We start from the raw sequence: 23,315 nt of genomic DNA, 5'->3' as shown, positions 1-23,315 counted from the left end.
TACATTATACTACTACAATTAGTCCTTGTTACGTGTGTGTGTGTTGAAGTAAATGTTGGATCTAGAAATAAAAGCCAGATGTGAATGACTAGTTTCCTGAACCCCTTAACCAGTGTCTGGACGTCCCCGCTTCACAATATCTAAAGCAGCAATCCCACCTGGGATCTTACCTGATCCGCAGTCCCTCAATGTCCAGGTACCCTCATTCCCGCAATGTTATACATTGGAGGGAAGGTGTTCCTTTCCTGTCTTCTGGGGTTAGGGGGGTTCCGATGTCTTCTGTGTGAAGCTTGAGTCAGATCTGGAAGAAAGCAGTATAAGTTATGTCGGTGTAGTATAGGGCAGTTAAGAAATATAGGGTAAATAAGATATCCAGATCCAGAGAGTGAGAGACGGAGAGAGAGTGTGGGTGAGAGACGGAGGAGAGTGTGGGTGAGAGACAGAGAGAGTGTGGGTGAGAGACAGAGAGAGTGTGGGTGAGAGACAGAGAGTGTGTGGGTGAGAGAGACAGGGAGGAGATGGGGGGGACTGACTGATGGGGGGAAACTGGGTAGGGAGATGGTGACTGACTGGGTGACTTTGACTGACTAGGTGGGGGGGGACTGATTGGGGGGTACCTCTGGTGTCTTACACACACACACACACACTCCCCCATACACACACACACACACTCCCCCATATACACACACACACTCCCCCATATACACACTCCCATATACACACTCCCACACTCCCATATACACACACCCACACTCCCATATACACACACCCACACTCCCATATACACACACCCACACTCCCATATACACACACCCACACTCCCATATACACACACCCACACTCCCATATACACACACCCACACTCCCATATACACACACCCACACTCCCATATACACACACCCACACTCCCATATACACACACCCACACCCACCCACACACTCCCACACACACACACGCTCCCCCACACACACACACTCCCACACACACACACACTCCCATATAAACACACACTCCATATACACACACTCCCATATACACACACACTCCCATATACACACACACTCCCATATACACACACACTCCCATATACACACACACACTCCCATATACACACACACACACACACTCCCATATACACACACACACACACTCCCATATACACACACACACACACACTCCCATATACACACACACACACCCATATACACACACACACTCCCATATACACACACACTCCCATATACACACACACTCCCATATACACATACACTCCCATATACACACACACTCCCATATACACACACACACACCCATATACACACACTCCCATATACACACACACACTCCCCATACACACACACACACACACACACTCCATACACACACACACACACACACACACACACACACACACACACACACTTTCTCTCCCATATACACACACACACTTTCTCTCCCATATATATATATATAAATACACACACACACTCACTCTACACACACGGGGGGGGGTCGGAAGAGAGGAAAGGCCGCGACCAGCACCACCACCCCGCTCCCCCTCCTCCCGCGCTAATCTCCTGCCCTGCGCAGGCAGCGGGGAGCACCGGGCACGTGAGGTTTTCCCGCCTCTCCCCCCCCACACTGCACGGCAGGCAGCGGGGACCGCCGGGGACGTGGGGAGAAGAAACCCCCCCGCTACCACCTCCATGCAAGCAGCGGGACCACCCGGGACGTGGGGGGATCGGGGTGAAGCGGGGACCTGAGGGACATCCCCGCTCCAATCTCCCGGCCCGCGGGCTGACATGGGGATTGGGTGAAGCGGGGACCTGAGGGACAAATGCAAATGAGCACACAATGTGTCACCTTTTGTCTGGAATATCCATTCACATGGAGCCCATTTAATCTGATGCATCGCTGTTAACACAGCTTTTAAGCACAGCATGGGACTAGCAAAGCAAGTACAAACCAACCTCACACTGATGATACCCATCACGGTTGAAACATGTCTGTGAGTGGTCTGTACTTTCTTTGCTAGTCCCATGCTGTGCTTAAAAACTGTATGAACGGCGATGCATCAGCTTAAATAGGCTCCATGTGAATGGATATTCCAGGCAAAAGGTGACACATTGTGTGCTCATTTGCATGTAATTTCCCAGAATCCCTTGCTGCAGTGGGACCACTGTATGCGAGGTGATAATGGTGAAAGGAAAGGTTGCAGACCTGTCTAAGACATGTGAATGTGCTCACAAGTGATATTCTTTATTGGCTATATGCTAACGGTGGAGGTTTTCTGTCGCCTTTTTCACCCACCATAACTTAAAATGTAAATATATATATATATTAACCAGGAGTATACCTTTGCATGAATACACCCTGTAACACAATTCAATAGGATTAGCTTAACTAAAATAAATGACTTTAAATAAGTCATAAAATAAATATTAGTAACTTTATAAACTGTTTGTGATCAGGCTTGATGAAAAATATAATACACAAACAACACTTCCATGGCTATTACTAATATGCTAATCACAAATACTTGTTTTCCATATGATAAAACCTTTTCTCCTCCGTGTAATTTGCCATTTATGAGCTTGCGAAAGTGTTTTCTCATTGTGCTTATTCAGTAGTTTTTTTCAGAAGCACTGATCACAAAACCAAACACTCTACACTGAACCGTAAGCGTTTATTTAGTTGATATAGTTCCTCAAACATATAGCAACAATTTGCACACAAAAAAAATGATTGCTTGTTATACAAATGGGTTGGAAACTTGTGCTGACGCTGTCCTTTCTGAATACATATAAAAGTAATTGTCACAAGATGACCCTGGTGTGCCATGTACTATAATATTTCAAGACATTGTTTTTGTCTGACAAAAACAATACTTTTTTTTTTAAATGTCTCGATTTCTCTCAGATATACATTTGCAGAAAATATGTAATTCTGACTATGTAGATTGGATGCAAGGAAACAGGTTTGTTCACGCTCTACAAAGTAAATTGTTTATCTGCCTACCACAAATAAACTATCCTGTTTGAAGTGGCTCACAGAGCGGTTGGTGTACAGAGAAACTTAAGTGCGATAATTTAAAGGTGCAATTCTTCCTAAAACCAACATTTACTGATGGATTCACGTTTGTACCAGAATTGGACATTGAGTGTTTTGCAATTTTAGTTTGTAAGCATGATTTGCTTGAGATACACTTTATTGTAATATCACTTTATTAAACTAGAGTTTGCTCAAATCCCGCTCTCCTCCGTCCTTTTTTTTTATGCACTCTGTAACAAAAACATGGTCTCAGATTAAAAGAGTAGCAAGAAAAAAAGCGCAAACCCAAACACCTATTTGAATATATATATATATTTTAAACTGTGATAGTGAAAATATGTGTTTATATCACCATGTAGGAGAAATGCAGCTGGTTGGTGGGTGTTTCTCAACAATCCATATGTACTGTACTGTAGTTTAGACATTACAAAAAACTTAAAAGCGCAAACTCCCCACAATCATGTAAAAAAAGAAAAAAATAACATAGTGCAAATGTGAACATGAAAATATGTTCCAGCACACAGTAATCTCAAAAACGTGGGAATAAGCCAAAATGCAAAAATGATTTAATAAAGAAAGCACAAGATATAATCAAAATTGAAATAAATAAATGTGAAGATCACAGCAGATATATAAATGATCCTCAAATGAAGACACAAATGTAGAAAATAAAGGGAAACAACACAGGGGAAGGGAAAAGACAAGGAAAACCACAAAGAGAAAGAGGGGTGGGGGGGGGAGGGACGGTGTAGGGGGGGCAACATTTCGGGGTAACAACCCCTTCCCTCGGGTCCAAAGGGACCAAAGGTACTTCCCTAACCCTGTGTCCCAAAGAGAATATTACAAACCCAAAGTAAAGCAAGGGTGTACTAATGCAAAAATGCACAGATGAAGCAAAATAAAGTCCAGATACAGGAAAGAGGATGTAAATCCAACCGTAAGAAGGCCTCAGTAAGTGATACGCCAACTCTCTCTCTCTCTCTCTCTCTCTCTCTCTCTCTCTCTCTCTCTCTCTCTCTCTCTCTCTCTCTCTCTCCCTCCCTCCCTCCCTCCCTCCCTCCCTCCCTCCCTCCCCTCTCTCCCTCACCCTCTCCCTCTCCCTCCATGTCTATCTAAGTATGTTGTGTATTTGATCAAATGTCCGTGTGGTCTGGGATATGTGATCCCAGACCACACGGACATTTGATCAAATACACAACATACTTAGATAGACATGTAAAGAATATTCCCAGAGCTGCAGTAGAAATAGGCAGGAGCGAGTGACGTCATAAAGGGGTGTGCAGTGGAGAGGCAGTTCCTATTGGTGCTGATTGCAACCACCGAGGGATGTCCTGGTTCATAGAAAGGAGTTTCTGAGCAGGCTCCCTGATGTGCATCAGCTGTGACTGAATCAAATCAACACTCAGCTGTACAGCAGGAGACGCAGTTGCGCACAACAGTAGGAATCAATGCGCATGCATTCGACTTCTGCTGAGACCTCTTTGTGTCGTCCGTTGTCATGCCCATCATGACAGGGAACTGATGCGTGTCTAGGCAGGGCCCCTGATGCGGGTCTAGGCAGGGCAGCTGGTAGAATAAACATAGCGTATGCCAGCGGATATCAATGCGCATGAGTCCAGCTCCCTCTAAAGTGTCCAAGCGTCTTCCATTGTCAGATTAGCTATGATAGTGAACAGCCACGTTGTCGTCACAATAGATCCCTTAGAAGGCAGCAGGGCACAGCAAGTACACTCCAAGATTAATGGGAGATAAAAGAAAGATAAAACACAAATGGTAATGAATAACAACATATAAATAAAAACGAAAATATACCAAGATTAAAAACGGAGTATAATACCATACTAAAGAAATGGTCAAATGAACATATCTAAGTAAGCACATACCAATTGATAGATATAATGTAACCTAGAGGCTCAATCAATGAGAGCTAGCACCTCAAATCACTACCAGATCAAGCCAATATGTCAATATCATGTAGTCCGTCCTGAGATAGAGGTGGGTAGAGACAATGGCAGCACAAGTAGAGATCACATCATGAAGACCGCCAAAGGGGATCCATAAGGACTGTGCCGCAAAATTCATAGGGAGGAGCAACCTGTAAGTACCAGTAGATGGGTTAAAGGGCACAGCACAGAAGATCTACACGCGTAGTGCGTACACACTCCAAAGACATAAATAGGAATTATGGAAGGTTTAAAAGAAGCAACTTAAATTCAACTCTTTGTTCATGCCTCCCGGGACCATGGTATCAAGGCATCTGATCTATTTAGTTTCCTTCTGAAGAAGCATTCTCTGTACATCTCCACCACGTCGTCTCTTCTTCATGCCAACAATAACCTGGAATCTAAGTTGACTGGCATTGTGCCCAGCTAGTGTGAAATGATGGGCAACCAGTTCCTCTGGGTCACACCTGCGGATGGCAGCCTTATGTTGTCGAATCCTGTCCTTCACTGACTGGGTTGTCTCTCTCACATATCCCAGACCACACGGACATTTGATCAAATACACAACATACTTAGATAGACATGTAAAGAAGTCCTTAATCAAATTCAGTTGGCCTGTTTGTGGATGTTGGAATGTGACTTCTTCTGGCATGCCACTACACTGACTACACCCATAGCATTTATACTGTAGTATCCCAGCTTCAGTGTCCACAAAAAAGTCTGTCTGAGAGTTGTGCCCCCAATATCGGTTCTAATCAACTGATCACGTACATTTCTCCCTCTTTTATATGAAAAAGAGGGTTTAAAAGAGAATACGGGGGCCTGCAGGAGATCACTCTGAAGCAGAGGCCAATGACATAAAATTACATTTTTAATTAAACCACTTTGTGTGCTGTAGGTTGAAACAAAGGGTGTAGAAAATTGTCTAGTTGTGTGAGTAGCATCAGGGGTGCCATGTAGGAGACTACTCCTCAAGGGAATTTCTGCCTTAGGTCCCAATTTCATCAACAGTTCCCTGGGGTACCCTCTCTCCTCAAACTTATCTTGCATTGTGTCAAGACTATGGTTGACAGCCATGGTGTACTTATTATTGTATTGTATGTCTTTATTTATATAGCGCCAAAAGTGTACTCAGCGCTTCACAAAGAATACAGTACAGGGAATTAAAATGATACAATAAGTGCAGCAAAATCAGACTATAGGAAAGGAAATCCCTGCCCCAAAGAGCTTACAATCTAAGAGGTATGGTGGGAAACGTACAGAGACAGCAGGTGAGGGAATAAGTGCTGTGTATGGCAGTGCTTGGCCACAATGGGTGGTAGGAGTGGCTGAGTGTGGGACAGTAACCATGAGTGCAGGCTGTTGGGATGCTTAACTTGTGGGGTGAGTTTTAAGGTTAGTCAGTATTAAATCAGAAGGTTAACACCATTTACAGGGAAAGAGATGGCAGGCTGCATGGGTGATATCAGGTGTGAGTCTTGGTTCAGGCTTAGGGTATATCCCCAGCAGCAGTAAGGAGTAGATAGTGTGTAGTTAGAGGATTTGTGTGGGTGCTTTTTATTGAGGGGTAAAGAAGTTGCTGGGAGATAGGTGTATAAATAATGGTGTAGTGGGGAGTTGAGAAATTGTTGGGAAATTATTCTTCTGGCCCTCAAGAATTGGCTAAATGGTAAACCTCTCATGGTGCCAAGAGGATGGAAGCTGGTATAATGTAGGAGATTGTTCTTATCTGTTTCTTTCGTGAAAATGTCAGACTCAAGTTTATGATTGACTATTCTTATACAGTAGAGGTAACGTTTATTCTAACATTTGCCGTAAACTAGCCGGGTTACATTCTGGGTATGTGCTGGGTATGTTCTGGGCTAGTTTGAGGCACGTTTAAGGTATTTCTGCATTGACTAACGACCCATAGGATTAACACAGCAGGGATCCCTGGCAGTCCAATTCAGTTTGAATGGAACTGCCAGGGACCCCCGCTGTTAATCTGATAGGCCATTAATCAATGCAGAAATGCTGGGGCTAGTTTTAGGAAAGTTTAAGGCATGTATTCAGAATGTACCTGGGTGTTTCCTGGTTTTTTTGGGGAATTGCCACTGGTTTTTGTTCGAATAAGAGTTGCCTCTACTGTAGTTGTATCTAAACAATTAATTGCACTTAAACTATGGACACTACTAAAAGTGATGGTACTGTGAGCCTTATTAATTTCAGAGATAAAACTTTGTAGTGTTTCATCACTACATCCCATGTCATGAACACGTCATCAATGTAGCACACCCACATATATGCCCATGGTTCACAAAATGAGAATGACTGAAGACGTGATCATCCTCAAATCTAGCCATGTAGATGTTGGCGTATGTGGGTGCAACATTGGATCCCATAGCCGTACCCTGTATTTGTACATAATAGGTGTCTTCGAACAAGTAAAAGTTCTCTTGTACAATAATTTCAAGTAGATCAATTATGAGCATCCGCTCCGTAGGTGTGTATAGTTCACCTGTCGTAATGTTTCTTACCTGTAGATATTCCCTCAGTATGTGGAATAGATGTATATAAACTGTTTACATCAAGGGTAACTAATTTAGTTTCGTCTAACAACATCGGCATAGATTCTATTTTCTTCAGAAAATTTGATGTATCTTGAATGTATGATTTAGATATTGATACAAAAGGACGGAGTAATTTATCTAAAAAAACAGCACAAGGCTGAAAAATAGATTATGTGCCAGCAACTATTGGTCAGCCTGGAGGGGCCATTAGATTCATATAGATTTTGGGCAATGTATATATTACTGGCATTATAGAGTCCTTTTTGATCAAAAAATCCTTCTCCCTCTGAGATCATCCCACCTTCATGTGCTAAAGTTATTACATTTAAGGTTTTCCCAGCTACTATTGGAGTAGGGTTAGTCGTTGCCTTCTTATAACTATTGCTATCAGCCAATTGCCTTAGTATCTCATTTCTATAATCACATTTATTCATCACCACTATTGCACCGCCCTTATAGGCCGGTTTCATGATTATATCTGAATCTGCCTCAAGTTGTTTAATTATTTCTTTTTTGGTGAAGTTAAATTGTCTACCAGATGGATTAGCTCTTTTAAGGACATCTATATCCTTCTGAACCAAATTGATAAATGTTTCAATAACATGATTACTTGGCGGTTGGTTAAATGTACTCTTGATCTTACATTCCTCTGTTAAAAGATGGAATGGTGTATCCAACTCAACATCAGTAGAGGATGCTTGAGATGAAACAGGATGCTTACGAAAAAAACCTTTTAACCTCATGTTTCTAAAAAGTCGAGCTAAATCTACATCCAGATCAAGTTGATTGGTAAAATGAGTTGGTACAAAAGATAATCCTTTGTTCAGTACTTCTACCTGGTCAGTAGTCATAATTTTATCAGAGATATTGATCACCAATGCACTTGAGACTGGGTCTGCATCCCTCTCCGGGACGGTCCTTGTGCAGCGGTGCTTCCTCCCCGCCCGGCGTGTCCTCCGCGTTGTCCACAGGGTGGGCTTTGTTCTAAAAAATGCGGCACACCTGCTGAGGAATCGCGCTCTGTAGATTCCTGAGAATCCTGTGCTGGTGGGTGACCTTGTTGAGATCTCAGCGGTCTCTATTGCCTGTCCTCTCTCACTTGTCCTCTTCATTGCCAGTTATAAACTCTATTACTAGAATAGTCACGTGCGTCTCTCAATAACTTGCTTCTTTTTCTTGCCTCTATCTCTTTAATAAAGATTGCAAGGATCTCATCCAATTCATTTTTAAGAGTATTTAAATCAGATTCTGCTAATGAGCTCTTTAAGGTTTCCTGTAGTTTCATAATCTGGACCAGTGTTTCTGATAGATGTTTCTGTATTTGTTCAATAGTAAGAATGATTAAATCATGAGAGTACTTGTTCAGAATGCCCTCCCACGTATCACAATATTCTTTCTGATCAGAAAACAGTGTTGGCCTCAGATTGCATCTAAGGCCCCCTAGGGATACGCTTAACACAATAGTATTCGGCAAGTGTTGCTGCATGCAATTCTAGATTAATCTTGTGCTTTAGTACCTTTTCCAAATCTTTAAGGACATCTGCAGAATGATTTTCAGAAAGAAAATCTCTATTGCAAAGGCACAATGTGGCAATACGTGTGGCGTCTTACTCAGTGTACAGAAACGTATTCCCACTAGCCGATGTGGCATTGATGTCCTGGGAAAATTACATATGGTCAAACAAATGAGTGCAGGTGCACGTCTATCAAAGGGTAAAATGAAGGAACAGAAGGGATAGACAGCACTTCAAAACTTGGGAGTAAACAGATTTGCAGGGTGCAAGAGGAACAAGGAGGACCCTATTTCCTCCCAGACAATAAGTAAACAAGAAAATATGTTCCAGCACACACTGACTAATAGAAAATTTTTAAAAACGTGGGAATAAGCCAAAATGCAAAAATGATTTAATAAAGAAAGCACAAGATATAATCAAAAATTGAAATAAATAAATGTGAAGATCACAACAGATATATAAATGACCCACAGATGTAGACACAAATATAGAAAATAAAGGGGAACAACACAGGGGAAGGGAAAAAGACAAGGAAAACCACAAAGGGAAAGAGGAGGTGGAGGGGAGGTGGGAACGATGGGGGAGGGATGTAAGGGGGCAACGTTTTGGGGTAATGACCCCTTCGTCAGGCCATTTCCCTCGGGTGCAAAGGGACCAAAGATACTTCCCTAACCCTGTGTCCCCCCCAAGTTTACCCCCTAGTTTCAAAGTGCTGTCTATCCCTTCTGTTCCTTCAAAGTAATAATGTGGGTTATAGGTCATTTAAATGCCCACTCACATGGTGAAAAAAGTATTCAGGTGTTTGTCAGATTAAATCTGGATCATGATCTGGCATAGCCGAATCATAAGCAGAAGAAGAGGTGTACATGGTACATCTTTATAAGGTAAAATACAATTGAGCAGTGAGCCCATGCAACTCACATGCTCCAGGATAAAAAACAGCATTTGGACCACTCTGGGTCTAGAGGTGACGGCGTCCGAATCGCACTCGGCTAGCTTTGGTCTCACAGATGGTGAGTCACACTTCCGGGTTCCCCGGTGGATGACGCAGGATCCCCTGCATCAAAGAGGCTGAAATCTGAGGTTTCCATTGGATTCACTGCTATCATGCCATCATGGTAACAGATTTCCCCAAACACTATTTCTATCTGGGAATCTTTGTTGAAAACAGCGGTCTTGATATTTTTTCTCATTTCAGATTTTGACATCCTTGGCAAGACAAAACACCTTATAGCATAAACAATACCTCCATAAATGTATTTACTTGCTGAAAGTACACATGCAATGAAGGGCCGACATATTCCACACAAGTTTCTTTCCAAGAATCACCCTTTTTAATGCCCAGAGTAGTTGCTATCTTCACATCCAATGTAATTTTCAAGTTTTTGCAATAACATTATTAGATGTTAGATTAGATTAGATCAGATTAGACTGATATCTGATATTAGATAAGATTCGATCAGATTAGACTGATATCTTGTCGGTGTTGTCATGTACCCTTCCTGGCTATACCGCATATCACATTCTGGAAATACAGATAAGATGATATTGTTGGCAGAGACTGATATAAAGCCCCTTCTGCTAGAGCAGCGGCAGACCCAGTCCAGGACGTTCAGTGTATGTCGTAAAGGCCTCCAGGGTGCTGGCTCTTATGACTTACATTGTACGTCTATAGGGCACTGAAGGGGTTAAGTATTGTGACGGTATAGGGTAACCAGGCTCTCAAATAAAGGTTAAGCCCATTTTGGTTGTCCCTGATTCGGGTATAAGGGTTCAAGAGAGTTAGCTCTTGGACCCAGTAACATTGTATGTTTCAACTGTGCTTTGCGTAATAAAAGTATTTTCTGTGTTTTTACCTTTCCGGGCATGCCAGTGAGCAGGGATTGCTACGGGATGAGTTTCAAAGGGAGTTTTGCGGAGGAATTGTTGTCAGAATGTGCCTAGGTAGTTGGGGTCCGGAGTTGTCGGTTTAAATAAAAATGTATCCGGGAATCATGCTGATTCTTTGATACATGTAGGCACATTGTCCCGGCAATATCTTCCCTTGAAAATGCAAGCGCGACTCACCACTAGGGTACCCTGCTTCAGCATAGCCCAGAAAGGTGAATGGAGTACAGGGATGAAGAAGTGTCCCTGTAGCTGAGGGGATCCCTAGGTTAAGGGGGTACCCCAGCTAGTTCCCAGGTGACCGAGAACCTGTATTGGGTTTGTGGGTGCCCCAACAGTAGATAAGGTTGTGGGAGGACTCTCAGAGTCCAGACTAAGCCCCTAAAGATATAGTGTACAGGGAATAAGGCTGATAGGAATTAAGTATATACAGTAGCGGCCGGGCTGACTCTAATGCGGCTGCCCCCGCAGTTTAAAAATAGCGCGGGCGGTGCGCGGGCTGTCTTCGGCCAAAAACCGGCCGGTTTTCCCGCGCCTTGGGCGCTTTCAATAGTAAGCGCCATTAGCGCTTATCTATTGAAGCGGCCGCCGCGCGGGAAAATCCGTTTTTAAACGGAGAACAGACCCGCGGCTAGCCCGCTATGCTCCCGGCCAGCTCCCGGCAAGCTTTAGAATGAGCTTAGCCGGGAAGTATTTCTTATTCTATTCCCCATACCCAGAGACATAGGAGTGTATTAATCATACTTTATTAATATATTGTAATGTTCTGGGACTTTCGGAAACCGATGTCCAGGCAGGCTGTCAGGGCTAACCCATAGGCGCCAGTAAGTCTGCTGGACTTCAGAGTTCAAAGTAGTCAAATCATGCCAGAGGTGTGAATAGCACTTAGGTAGCAGGGAAGGGCTCAAGTACACAGGTCCCGGGAACAATGGCAGTTGTTCGGGCTGCCATTTGCTCTGCCAGTCCTAGTGGAGCCTGGCCCTGTGGGTGGCATTGAGATAGCCAGGGACAGAGGTGGCAAACTTGCGCATGTCCCTTGGCAATTTCCTATTTCCCGCTGACCCGGCTTTTCATACCGGCTTGGCTTTGATTGGCTGCCAAGAAAGTTCCCATGCGATGATTGGCTGCAGAATGAAACTCAGAATACTATAAAGAATGTTTGAGCCAATGAGAATTGAGATTCCCAGTAGTAGGAGCGCGGGCGGGCTTTTCAAAGTTGCTCTTGCGCGAATTGCAGAGCAACTGGCTTTGATTTCAAGCCAGAAAAGCCTGCCTGCCACATTTTAAGTACCGATTTTAGCGGCCAAGTTCTCAAAATCGAATGTAGGGGACGGGGCTGGGATTTGTAGCCAATTTGAGTTCCATGAGATTTGGGATAACTCGCAGTCAAGAAAGTCCAAGTTCTCAGAAGAGAAGGGAGCGGTGTTGTGTAGAACTTCACGCCGATTTCGGTACTAGGAGATTCCGGGCTAGGTGCCAGTCAGGGTAAAAAGATTTTGTGCTCCATTGGGTGTAAGCGAATTTGTGCGAATAAACTTCAATTTATTTCCTTACCTTGTTTTGCTCAGTGAATGATCCCGGTTTAAAAGGTGTAAATTGCCTGGTCTCCTGTGACAAGAATCATTAACAAAAACTGTTAACAGGGATTCAACTTCCTTTAGAGCATTTGAGTTGTCATTCCTGCTTCACATGAAACTTTTAATCATTTGTCAAAATGTATTTAAAGGTTTAATTCAGTCTATTCAGCAATTTAGTTCTTAACCTGTTTTGATTCCAAAAACTGTTGTACATGTAAGTGCCAGGGTTATATTCCTTATGTAAAACAAGGACTTTGTGGTGTACACTCAGCTCATATTACTTGACATCTCTGCAGCATTTGATACTCTGGACAACCTTCTTCTCCTTCACATTCTTCATACTCTTGGTATTCATAGCAAACCTCTATCCTGGATCTCCTCTTACCTCTCCCATCATACTTTCATTGTCTCTTTTGCTAATACCTCCTCTATCGATCCCTCTGTGGGGGAACCCCAGGGCTCTGTCCTGGGACCTCTTCTCTTTGCTCTTTACACACTCTCTCTAGGTGACCTAATCTCTTGCGTTCAAATATCACCTCTATGCTGACTCATATTTACTTTACAACCCCTGTCCTTACACCTGCTGCACAGACCAAAGTTTCTGAATGTCTCTCCACAATATCATCCTGAATGACTCTCCGCCAACTTAAACTTAACATGGCAAAAATGGAGCTCCTCATATTTCCTCCTAAACCTGGCCCTACTACCTCCTTCCACATTACTGATGAAAGTAGGATCATACACCCAGTTGCACAAGCACGCTGCCTGGGGGTTACACTCGAATCCTTTCTCACATTTTCCTCTCAAATTCAAAAGGTAGCTAAAACCTGTTGTTTTTTCCTCCTTAATATTACAAAGATACGCTCTTTCCTCTGTTGCTCGACCGCAAAAACTCTGACACAGGCCCTTATTCTCTCTCGCCTCGATTACTGTAACCTCCTGCTGTCCGGCCTTCCTGCCACTCACCTGTCTCCCTTACAATCTATCCTAAACGCTGCTGCCAGAATCACTCTACTCTTTCCTAATCTGTCTCAGCGTCTCCCCTGCTCAAATCCGTCTCTTGGATTCCTATCAAATCCCATATCACATACTCTATTCTCCTCCTCACTTTTAAAGCTTTACACTCTTCTGCTCCTCCTTAAATTTCAGCCCTAATTTCTTGCTATGCACCATCCCGACTCTTGCGTTTCGCTTAAGGATGTCTTCTCTATACCCCCTTTTGTATTTAAAGCCCTTTCCTGTCTTTAACCTTGCTCACTGACTGCCCCACACCTCTGGAATGCTCTTCCATTCCCTGAGTAGCTCCGTGGCTGATACATTACACCTCATACATAAACCTTGGCCCCTTTCAGAAGCACTTACCAGAACGCCCTCCTACTGTCTCTGTACAGTACGTCCTTCCTACCTACTGTACCAATTAGATTGTAAGCTCTTCGGAGCAGGGACTCTCTTTCCTAAATGTTACTTTTGTTTGAAGAACTTCTTTCATTATGTGTTATCTGTATTATTTGTTATTAATATGATTATTACGTGTATTACTGCTGTGAAGCTCTACTGTATGTAAATTAATGGCCCTATATAAATAAAAATACATACATACAAGTTAGTACAGTTTCCGAAAGACAAATATTCCTTAGTGAGGGTTGAATCTTTGAAAAGTAGTGTTTTTATTGGGATTAAAGGTTTGGTCAAACTTCTCTGTTATCAGTTTTACTGTATGCAAAAGAGAAGGAGACATTACTTTAAAAGGAATAAAGAAAGGACTTGTTTTCCAAACCGTAGCCTAATTTTTTAAATAAGGAATGCAATATTATTGCATAACAACCAACACCAACACACTTTTGGTTAACTGTGCTGTCTGTACATTTGTAATCCTCTTTGGTGATTACTAGGGCATTGATCCAATGTTATTTTGCAACACATTGATGTTTTTAATTAGCAAGTGTCAGATGCCCTTTCTTTCCAGTCAAAAATATTATTAAACAGTTTAAAATAATAATGCCTCTGTTCTAATTGAACTTTGTAAAACCTGTTTTTTTGTTTTTTTTGTGCATGTCCTTCCTCTGCTGTTTGAGACCATGATTATTGAATTTTGCTAATTTTCTGGGGGTTTTAAATTCAATTTGTTCAAGTAACAGATGTGGAAGATACTGTGCACAGCACTTGAAGGTTTTCTTCCTTTTATCTCTGAAACAGGGATCGTTTTCTCTCTCTGCCAACAAATGCTTTTCTGACTTCACATACAATCTGTATACTTTCATCTGTGCTTTTTATTTTATTTGTATGTACAGTATGTCTTCAGTATTTAAGCGCTTGTTGTTTTCTCTCTGTCGAAACCGCTATATGTTTTAAATAGGACTGGAGTGTAAAATGTCTGATATTGATATTTCTGTTCCTTGGTACAGGTTTAAATGCTTTAGGGATAATATCTTGGCGTTTAATGATTTGCCACATTTCCAGTGGCTATTAAGCACAGTGCTTTAGCGGTGGAAAAGCTAAATGGAGGCGTAACTGTGTCTGTCCTTGAGTTCATAAACTGTTGAGAGATGTCAAATTTAAACCAGAGAATGTGGTTAACATTTAGGAAAATATCCTTTTTTCTTGATTGTCCACCCTTAAGTGTGAAGATTTGAAATGCTTATGACAATTCAGAACAATACATCATCTGATAAAAAGGCTGCTATTACAGTAATAGCTTTTGTAGGTGAACTTCTACTTGCCCCTGTTAACATATTGAAGTTGCGACAAAGTAAAAGCAGTTAGGCATGTTAACAACTTTTGTCCCCAGTGGTCCCAAAGACGCAGTAATCATTGCTCAATTGTAATGCAGTACTATAACTGATGAAGGGTCACAGGTACCTGAAATGTTGCGCACACTTATTTGAGGACATTCATCTGGGTGTTTAGAGCTCAGAATCTATGGACAACCAATGCTATGTTTTTGGCTATAGGAGATACAAATAAGTGTGACTGATTTTCAACTCATATTATTGAATAGTGGACATATACTTCCCTCTACCAATGATTATTTGGAACACATTATTTAGCTTTTTTCTAATTTTGGGAAGAAATTTGTTAGAATAAATGACATGAGAAATCATTAGTAGAGTGCCTGGAATTTCTTCATTTTAATAGTTATCGTTGAGGAGGATATTTCATGCACCAACGCATGTTGTATATATGTAGGCCTCCTGTATAATATTATGTATATATATATATATATATATATATATTTATAGATTTTTTTTTATTATTATTACTTTTTTTGTTTTTTAAATGAAGGCATTCTGTTTCTTTTTGTCTCTCGTCTCTCTCGCCAATGGTTACGTAGTGTATGGTAATAGCCACTAGTGATCGGTTAAAGCCATTGACATTCAGCCGTGGATGTTAACAATTGCTAACGGTTATCTCCCTCTCGCTTTGTCTCCCACGCAGCTTATTGACTATAATTATACACTTTGTGACCTAAAGAATGGCCTTTTCTTGTAGGTATGGTATCTGTTGGGCTGGGTATGTTATCTTCAAGCCAAGGCGCCTGATGAGGATGAAGCTTTCAAGGACTCTGCCAGGACGTATCTAAGAAAAGCCAAAAAGGTAGACAGCTGCTCTATGCATATCTTGATCTGTTTTATCCCCTGTGGTTTACCTGTCACAGAGAGTAAGGGCTTTGTGTTCTCAGCTTCTTAAGTGAGAAATGCGCAGCTAGGGGAGAATGAATAAACCACTTTAAAAAGTAGCAGATACAGCAAGATATTTATTTGTGCTGTGTTTATGTGTGGTTTTTTTTTTATTTTAAACTGTAAAGCTGCATTTGTTCCTTTTTATTCTGAACAAAAATACTTGAAAGAGCGCTTGTCCATATGGAATAGTTATGAAACAAAAAAGGATTACTTAGCAAAGACACAGTTGTATTTGCTGTACTTCGAAATAGACGACTGATGTTGTTGTTTAGTTATTTGGCTCTTTGAGCAGTCAGAGTGATGGCAGGAGATAATCCTAGTGGAGCACAGTTGCTGGTTTATGTCTAAATGGCCAATCCTGCTATCATTTTATTTTAAAGATCCGCAGGAAAGAAAGGTCAGAAAGTATAATATGCTCATGTTTTTGGTACAGGAGCTCTGATTTCGTACGCGGCAGGCATTTCCGACCTGCACTGTTGAGCTATGTGTGTTCTTATGAAGATCGTGAATCCTATATTTGAAGTGTAGGCTTTTTAACAGTTGAAATGTGCTCAAAAACTTTGTGCATTAGGAGTATGCCTATTACATGTAACATTTTGTAAATATTGGTTTATAAGTTGGTAATGTGCAGCATGTTCACTATTCTGTGCACTCAGTGCTCGCACTAACCTCATGCCCCCATAAATAATCTCAGTCTACATGTATACTGGCACTTGTCTTGTTCCTACCTCGCTTGGTGGTTGAAAGTAGCCTAGAAAAAGCTCAGTTTAGCAGTGAGAATCTGAGCACTAACTCACCCGTTTGAACAATTGCCTAGAGTCTTTCACTTGAATCGAGTAGCTTTAGCAGGACTCATGTTCCACTGTCACAACCAAGACTAGTCATTTTGATTTCAAAATATGTGAATGAAAACTGTTGTCTTTTGATATGGATAGCACCTTTTGGGTCCCCATGAGCCTGTCCCTTGTCCCTCAACCTCTAGTTCCAGAGTTATTTGTAGATGTTTGTGCCGATTTTGACAACAACAAAAAAAACTGCAGAGATGGCAGAGTAGTCATGAATATGAAGCCACGTCATCTCTCAATAACGTTGTAGTTTTCTTTTGGCCGCCAGAAGAAGCCTTACCCCAGGGCCATTTTGTATTCTTACCCAGCAGACAAAACTGCTCGATGCTTGAGAACAAGCAGGTCCCCGAGGTGCAGGGGAAAAAGAATATTTCATTTGGGTAAAGTAATGGTAACCCATTGAGTGATAGTGGGACTGCAGTGCTAGAGTGCCACAGCCCCTTCGGCAACTCGCAATCACGTGATCGCTCCAGGACTGATTACAGAAGGGGACGAGTCCTCCTCTTTCCATTACACTTAGTACTTAGTGATAGATTGCGTGTGGAGCGCAGAACGCCATCTCCCCTTGAAAAAGGAGCAGGATCATGAAAAACTTAAGATGTTAAACACCTCTCCTGTAATCTTTAATATAAAAACTTTGCTTTTATCAATGCCAAATTTGCAGGCTACACATTCCAAACATTTAAAGAATCCCTTTGGACTCATCTCCAACCATGTCACCGGGAAAACAAGAGACATAGTTGGAGAGGAGTCCAAAGGGATTTTTTAAATGTTTGGAATGTGTAGCCTGCAAATTTGGCATTGATAAAAGCAAAGTTTATATATTAAAGATTACAGGAGAGGTGTTTAACATCTTAAGTTTAATAAATTGCAATACTGACTTTGTGGTCTACTTATTGGAGTGCCCCTGTGGCCTCCAATACGTGGGCCGCACAACAAGAACATTGAAAGTCAGAATATTAGAACATGTGAGGAATATTAAAAATGGTTTGGAAACTCACAATGTTTCATTACATTTAAAAAGTTCCACCAGTCAGATCCAGGGGGTCTCAAGTTTATAGGAATAGACTACATCCCCCAAAATTGGAGGGGAGGCAACATAATTCAGTCTATTTCTCAGAAAGAGAGTTTTTGGATTCATAAATTGAAAACTTTGAAACCCCTTGGACTGAATGTGGACTTTGATATTAACGCCTTTCTTGTATAGTCATATTGTTAAGTTCCAATGATTATTTGAAGCCTCGTCCCCACTGAATGTATAGATATTTTTACATTTTTACATCTTTTTCTATTTTTGTATACATTTTAGTCCAAAGTATAATGTATTTTAATAATAAGTTTTAGAATGTATGTGTTTGTCTTTATACAGTACATCCATTTTTATATTTTTCAGATCCTGTGTATAAACTATGTATGGTAATGGCAGGGCAGCCGAGATTAGAAATTCATCCAATAGTGGTATAGGGGCCCTTCTAGGTTAGAACTGAAGTCAGCTGAAATGGATCACATTGATTGAAATAGCATGATATATAAACTTAGCACCTCTTGATCCCTAACATACCCTCAGAAAAAGCCGACTGGCGAAAAGCGTTAGGAAGGACTTGGACTGTGGAGGCCACCATATCAACCCCTCGGCAGTGGAATTCGCTGACGTCAGAGGTCCCGGAGCGTCTGCTGGTGAGAGGAGCAGGCAGCGTCAACTGCTTGCATGCACCGTACAGGAGAGAGTACCTGACAAAACCGGAGGAGGGTTGGAGTGCGCCCCAAGTCACTCCCTGCACGATACCTTTGGGGAGATTCTGAGTTGTACTGTTCCCCCCCCCCCTTTGTGTTGTCTGTTGCTAGGATTAAAAATGTTATTGCACCAGCATTTTGAATTTTGTTTCTTCCTACATGTACCCATAATGGAGGTTGGATCAGTGATTTCCCGGTTCAACAGAGGAAAATAGAACATTCAAATAGCAGTGTGGTATCATCCATTTATTTGCATTATATCACAACATCAGTTTGCGCCGTGAACACTAACTGTTTTACATGTATTGTTATAACTCTGTGCTCAGGACATACCTGTACTTGAAAACGAGAGGTAACTCTCAATGTATTACTTCCTGGTAAAACATTTTTATAAATAAATCATTACACAGATATTGTTGAGCCGCTCAATGTGATACTAGTTGTGCATTGTAGCTTCTTTGTGAGTTGTGGAAGATAGTGGTATTTTATTTCACGGTAATAGTTTTTTCGGATTTTCTGTCCTATATACAATATCTGCAACATGTCTTTTCTTCCACCAGACACATCATATAAGAATATGGAGTACATTGAATGTGTGCATTCAATAAAACCAAGTTACCAACTGGGTCTAAGTCCAGAACTTAATAAATATTTCTGTATGTTTACTTTTTGAAGGTTGATTCTCATACTTCTCACACAGTATGTGTATATATATATATTTATATATAGTATATATACATACATATATACAGTATGTATATATACATACATATATATACACATACACAGTTAGGTCCGGAAATAATGGACACTGATACAAGTTGTGTTATTTCGGCTGTGTACCAAAATAAATTCGAGTTACAGTTAAATAATGAATATGTGCTTAAAGTGCAGTCTATCAGCTTTAATTTGAGGGTATTCACATCCAAATTGGAGGAAGGGTTTAGGAATGACATCTCTATAATATGTATCCCCATCTTTTTCAAGGGACCAAAAGTAATTGGACAAATGACTCAAAAGCTGTTTCATGGACAGGTGTGGGCTATTCCTTCGTTATTTCATCATCAATTAAGCAGATAAAAGGTCTGGAGTTGATTCCATGTGTGGCATTCACATTTGGAAGCTGTTGCTGTGAACCCACAACATGCAGTCAAATGAGCTCTCAATGCAAGTGAAACAGGGCATTATTAGGCTGCAAAAAAAAGAAAATCCATCAGAGAAATAGCAGGAACATTAGGAGTGGCCAAATCAACAGTTTGGTACATTCTGAGAAAAAAAGAACGCACTGGTGAGCTCGGCAATACAAAAAGGCCTGAACGTTCACGGAAGACAACAGTGGTGGATGATCGTAGGATCCTTTCCATGGTAAAGAAAAACCCCTTCGCAACATCCAGCCAAGTGAAGAACACTCTCCAGGAGGTAGGCATATCATTATCCAAGTCTACCATAAAGAGAAAACTTAATGAGAGCAAATACAGAGAGTTCACCACAAGGTGCAACCTATTCATAAGCCTCAAGAATAGAAAGGCCAGATTAGACTTTGCCAAACAATATCTAAAAAAGCCAGCCTAGTTCTGGAACAGCATTCTTTGGACAGATGAAACTAAGATCAACCTATACCAGAATGATGGGAAGAAAAAAGTATGGAGAAAGCTTGCAACGGCTCATGATCCGAAGCATACCACATCATCTGTAAAACACGGTGGAAGCAGTGTGATGGGCATGCATGGGAATGCATGGCTTACAATGGCACTGGGTCACGTGTTTATTGATGGTGTGACAGAAGACATAAGCAGCCGGATGAATTCTGAAGCATATAGGGATATATTGTCTGCTCAGATTCAGCCAAATTAAGCGAAGTTGATTGGACGGCACTTCACTTTACAGATGGACAATTACCCAAAACATACTGCGAAAGCAACCCGGGAGTTTTTTTTTTTTTTTTATAACTTGTATTTTATTATACATAAATGCATGATATACATAAAAAAAAAAGACATCAGGTGCATATTTAGCATATCATATACAATAACAAAAGCATAATAAACTCACGTAGTTTTTCGAGCCCTACTTAACCACGTGAGTGGGAATCGTCATGTGTAAGGTACTGGGGTAAATAATAATAATAAAAAAAAAAAAAAAAAAAGGGGGGGGTGGGGGTGGGGAGGAGGTAAAGGAGGGGGTGGGGGGGGAGGAGAGAGGGAAGGTGTATCCAAGGATAAGAATACATCTGCCTCCGGGGAACACCTGGACAGCATGAGGACTATGTATCAACTAGTGAGGCCTTTCGGTAGAATAAGTGATTGGGTGTAAGGAGTATGAGGTTCTAGGTGTGGGGTTGGTTCTTATGTCCCCAAAGGAGAACGCATTTATTACTATTATAGCCAAATTGTGTTACGCTCTACCCCAGGGATGTCTGTTTGGGCAAGCCAGGGGGCCCAAACTTTTAGATAATTGTCGCCAGTGTCATTAACTAAGCTCGTTAACTTTTCCATCTGGCAGATAAACTAAATACGATTCCGAATCTTTGGGATAATTGGAATATCGGGGCGTTTCCATAGTGCTGCGATCTCGCACCGCGTAGCTAGAGCAAAATGTGCAATTAGTTTATTGTGTGATTTTGATAGGCCCTTTAGGGGTCTGTTCATGAGAAACAGCCACGGGTCTGGGGGAATAGTGAGATCAAATATTCTCTGAATCCAATTTCTGATCTTTTCCCATAGCGGGTATATCAGCGGGCAAGACCACAGCATATGTAACAGGTCAGCTGTTCCTCCACACTGTTTAGGGCACAATGGGGAGGACCCTGGTACAAACTTAGATAATTTGAGTGGGGTGAGGTACCATCTCATAAGAACTTTATATGCGTTCTCCTTCAGTGTGGTGCATATAGAACTTTTTGCGGCTCCTAGGAATATAGCATTCCACTCTTCGTCGTCCAAGGTCTCCCCTAGGTCTCTTTCCCATTGGGTACGAAATGTAGGTGATTGGTGCTTTGAGATTGCAGGCTCGACTACCTCTCTGTATATCGTAGATATGAGTCCCTTAGTGTCGGTTTCTGCCCGACAGAGCTTTTCAAAATTCGTTAATGGGGGGTATGGGGCAAATTTATTATAAAATGATCTGAGCTGGAGGTATTTATGGAATTCAGCGTGGGGAATGTCTTTTTCTAGTCTGAGATGGTCAAAAGATTTACATTTTAGATCATGACCCTCCAGATCTTTGAGTCTAGTATAGCTTTTTTGTTTCCAAATTGAGTGATTATGACCAATAAGACCCGGTGCAAAGCTAGGATTATTCCAAATGGGTGACATCAGGGAATTTGCTGAAGTAAGTGAGTTTTTTAATTTTGATGCCTCCCAAACAGATAAGGAGTTAGTCATTGAGGTGAGCGGTAGAATAGTGTTTTTCCTTGATGTTTTAGGTAGCCAAATCAAATTGTTAAGCTCTAAAGGGGAGCAAGCCGCATGTTCGAGCTCTACCCATCTTTTTAATTTGGGGTCGGAATGCCATTGTATGACCTGGCTTAATTGAGCCGCTTTAAAATATGACAACAGGCAGGGTACCGCTAGGCCACCCGCTAAGATAGGTCTCTTCATAGATAATTTATTTACTCTCGGTTTTTTACCTTCCCAGATAAAATTAGATATTCCAGACTGAAGTGAGAGTATGTCCTTCAGTTTGAGTGGCACAGGTAGTGTCTGGAAGAGGTATAGGATACGGGGAAGTAGATTCATCTTAACGCTGTGAATCCTTCCAATCCAAGAAATCTTCTTGGAAGACCATCTGATTAGGTCTTGTTTTAGAGTCCAGATCAGTTTGGGATAATTTGATTTATAGATGCTTTTTGCATCTTTGGTGATATAGGTCCCCAGATATTTTATCGAGTTCTTTTGCCAGTTAAAATTGAAATTTAGTTTCAGTAATTTCTCTGTATGTCTAGGGAGGTTGATATTCAGAGCTTCAGATTTGGATTGGTTAATCTTGAAACCTGAGACCTTGGAGAATTTATCTAGTAGGTCAAACAGGTTAGGTAATGACGTAAGGGGTTTGGATATGATTAATAGGATATCATCAGCATACAGGGCCGCTTTATGTGATTGGGAGTAAACGTTTAACCCTGAGATATCCGGGCTATCTCGAATTCGTGCCGCGAGGGGTTCAATACATAGGGCGAACAGGAGGGGAGATAAAGGGCATCCCTGTCTTGTGCCACTCTGGATTTGAAATGGGACCGAGGGGAAGCCCTGATGTATGACCCTGGCGGTTGGGCCTGAGTATAGTGACATAATCGCTCTACTCACCCGATTTCCGAAGCCAAATGCCGCGAGCGTCTCTTTTAAGTATGGCCAGTCTATCCTATCAAAAGCTTTTTCTGCATCCAGACTTAATAGCATGCTTTGTGTGTTATTTTTGTTAGCCAATTCCAACAGATCAATAAATCGTCGGGTGTTATCCGCTGCCTGCTTCCCCTTAACAAAACCGACCTGATCTGGGTGTATTAGTCTGGGTAGGATATGACTTAATCTGTTG

At 41.6% G+C, this 23,315-nt stretch overlaps 1 protein-coding gene across 3 annotated transcripts in view; it reads left to right on the top strand.

Annotated features, from left to right (window-relative positions):
- LOC142487692 (uncharacterized) overlaps window positions 1-23,315 on the top strand; it is a 392,751-nt gene that overhangs the window by 295,227 nt on the left and 74,209 nt on the right. Inside the window, exons 10-11 of one of the 3 annotated variants that reach the window (XM_075587411.1) lie at window positions 16,013-16,117; window positions 18,616-18,817. The exons of 1 other annotated variant lie outside the window; for it this stretch is intronic. In XM_075587411.1, the coding sequence (XP_075443526.1) occupies window positions 16,013-16,117; window positions 18,616-18,642 (132 nt within the window). In that variant the 3' untranslated portion in view covers window positions 18,643-18,817. Of the gene's footprint in view, window positions 1-16,012; window positions 16,118-18,615; window positions 18,818-23,315 lie in introns of those variants that run through there. One more of the 3 variants, XM_075587409.1, reaches the window with a different exon arrangement.

The sequence above is a fragment of the Ascaphus truei genome, chromosome 2 (assembly GCF_040206685.1).
Source record: "Ascaphus truei isolate aAscTru1 chromosome 2, aAscTru1.hap1, whole genome shotgun sequence".
Classification (NCBI taxonomy): Eukaryota; Metazoa; Chordata; class Amphibia; order Anura; family Ascaphidae; genus Ascaphus; species Ascaphus truei.
This window is presented reverse-complemented; position numbering and strand designations above follow the sequence as displayed.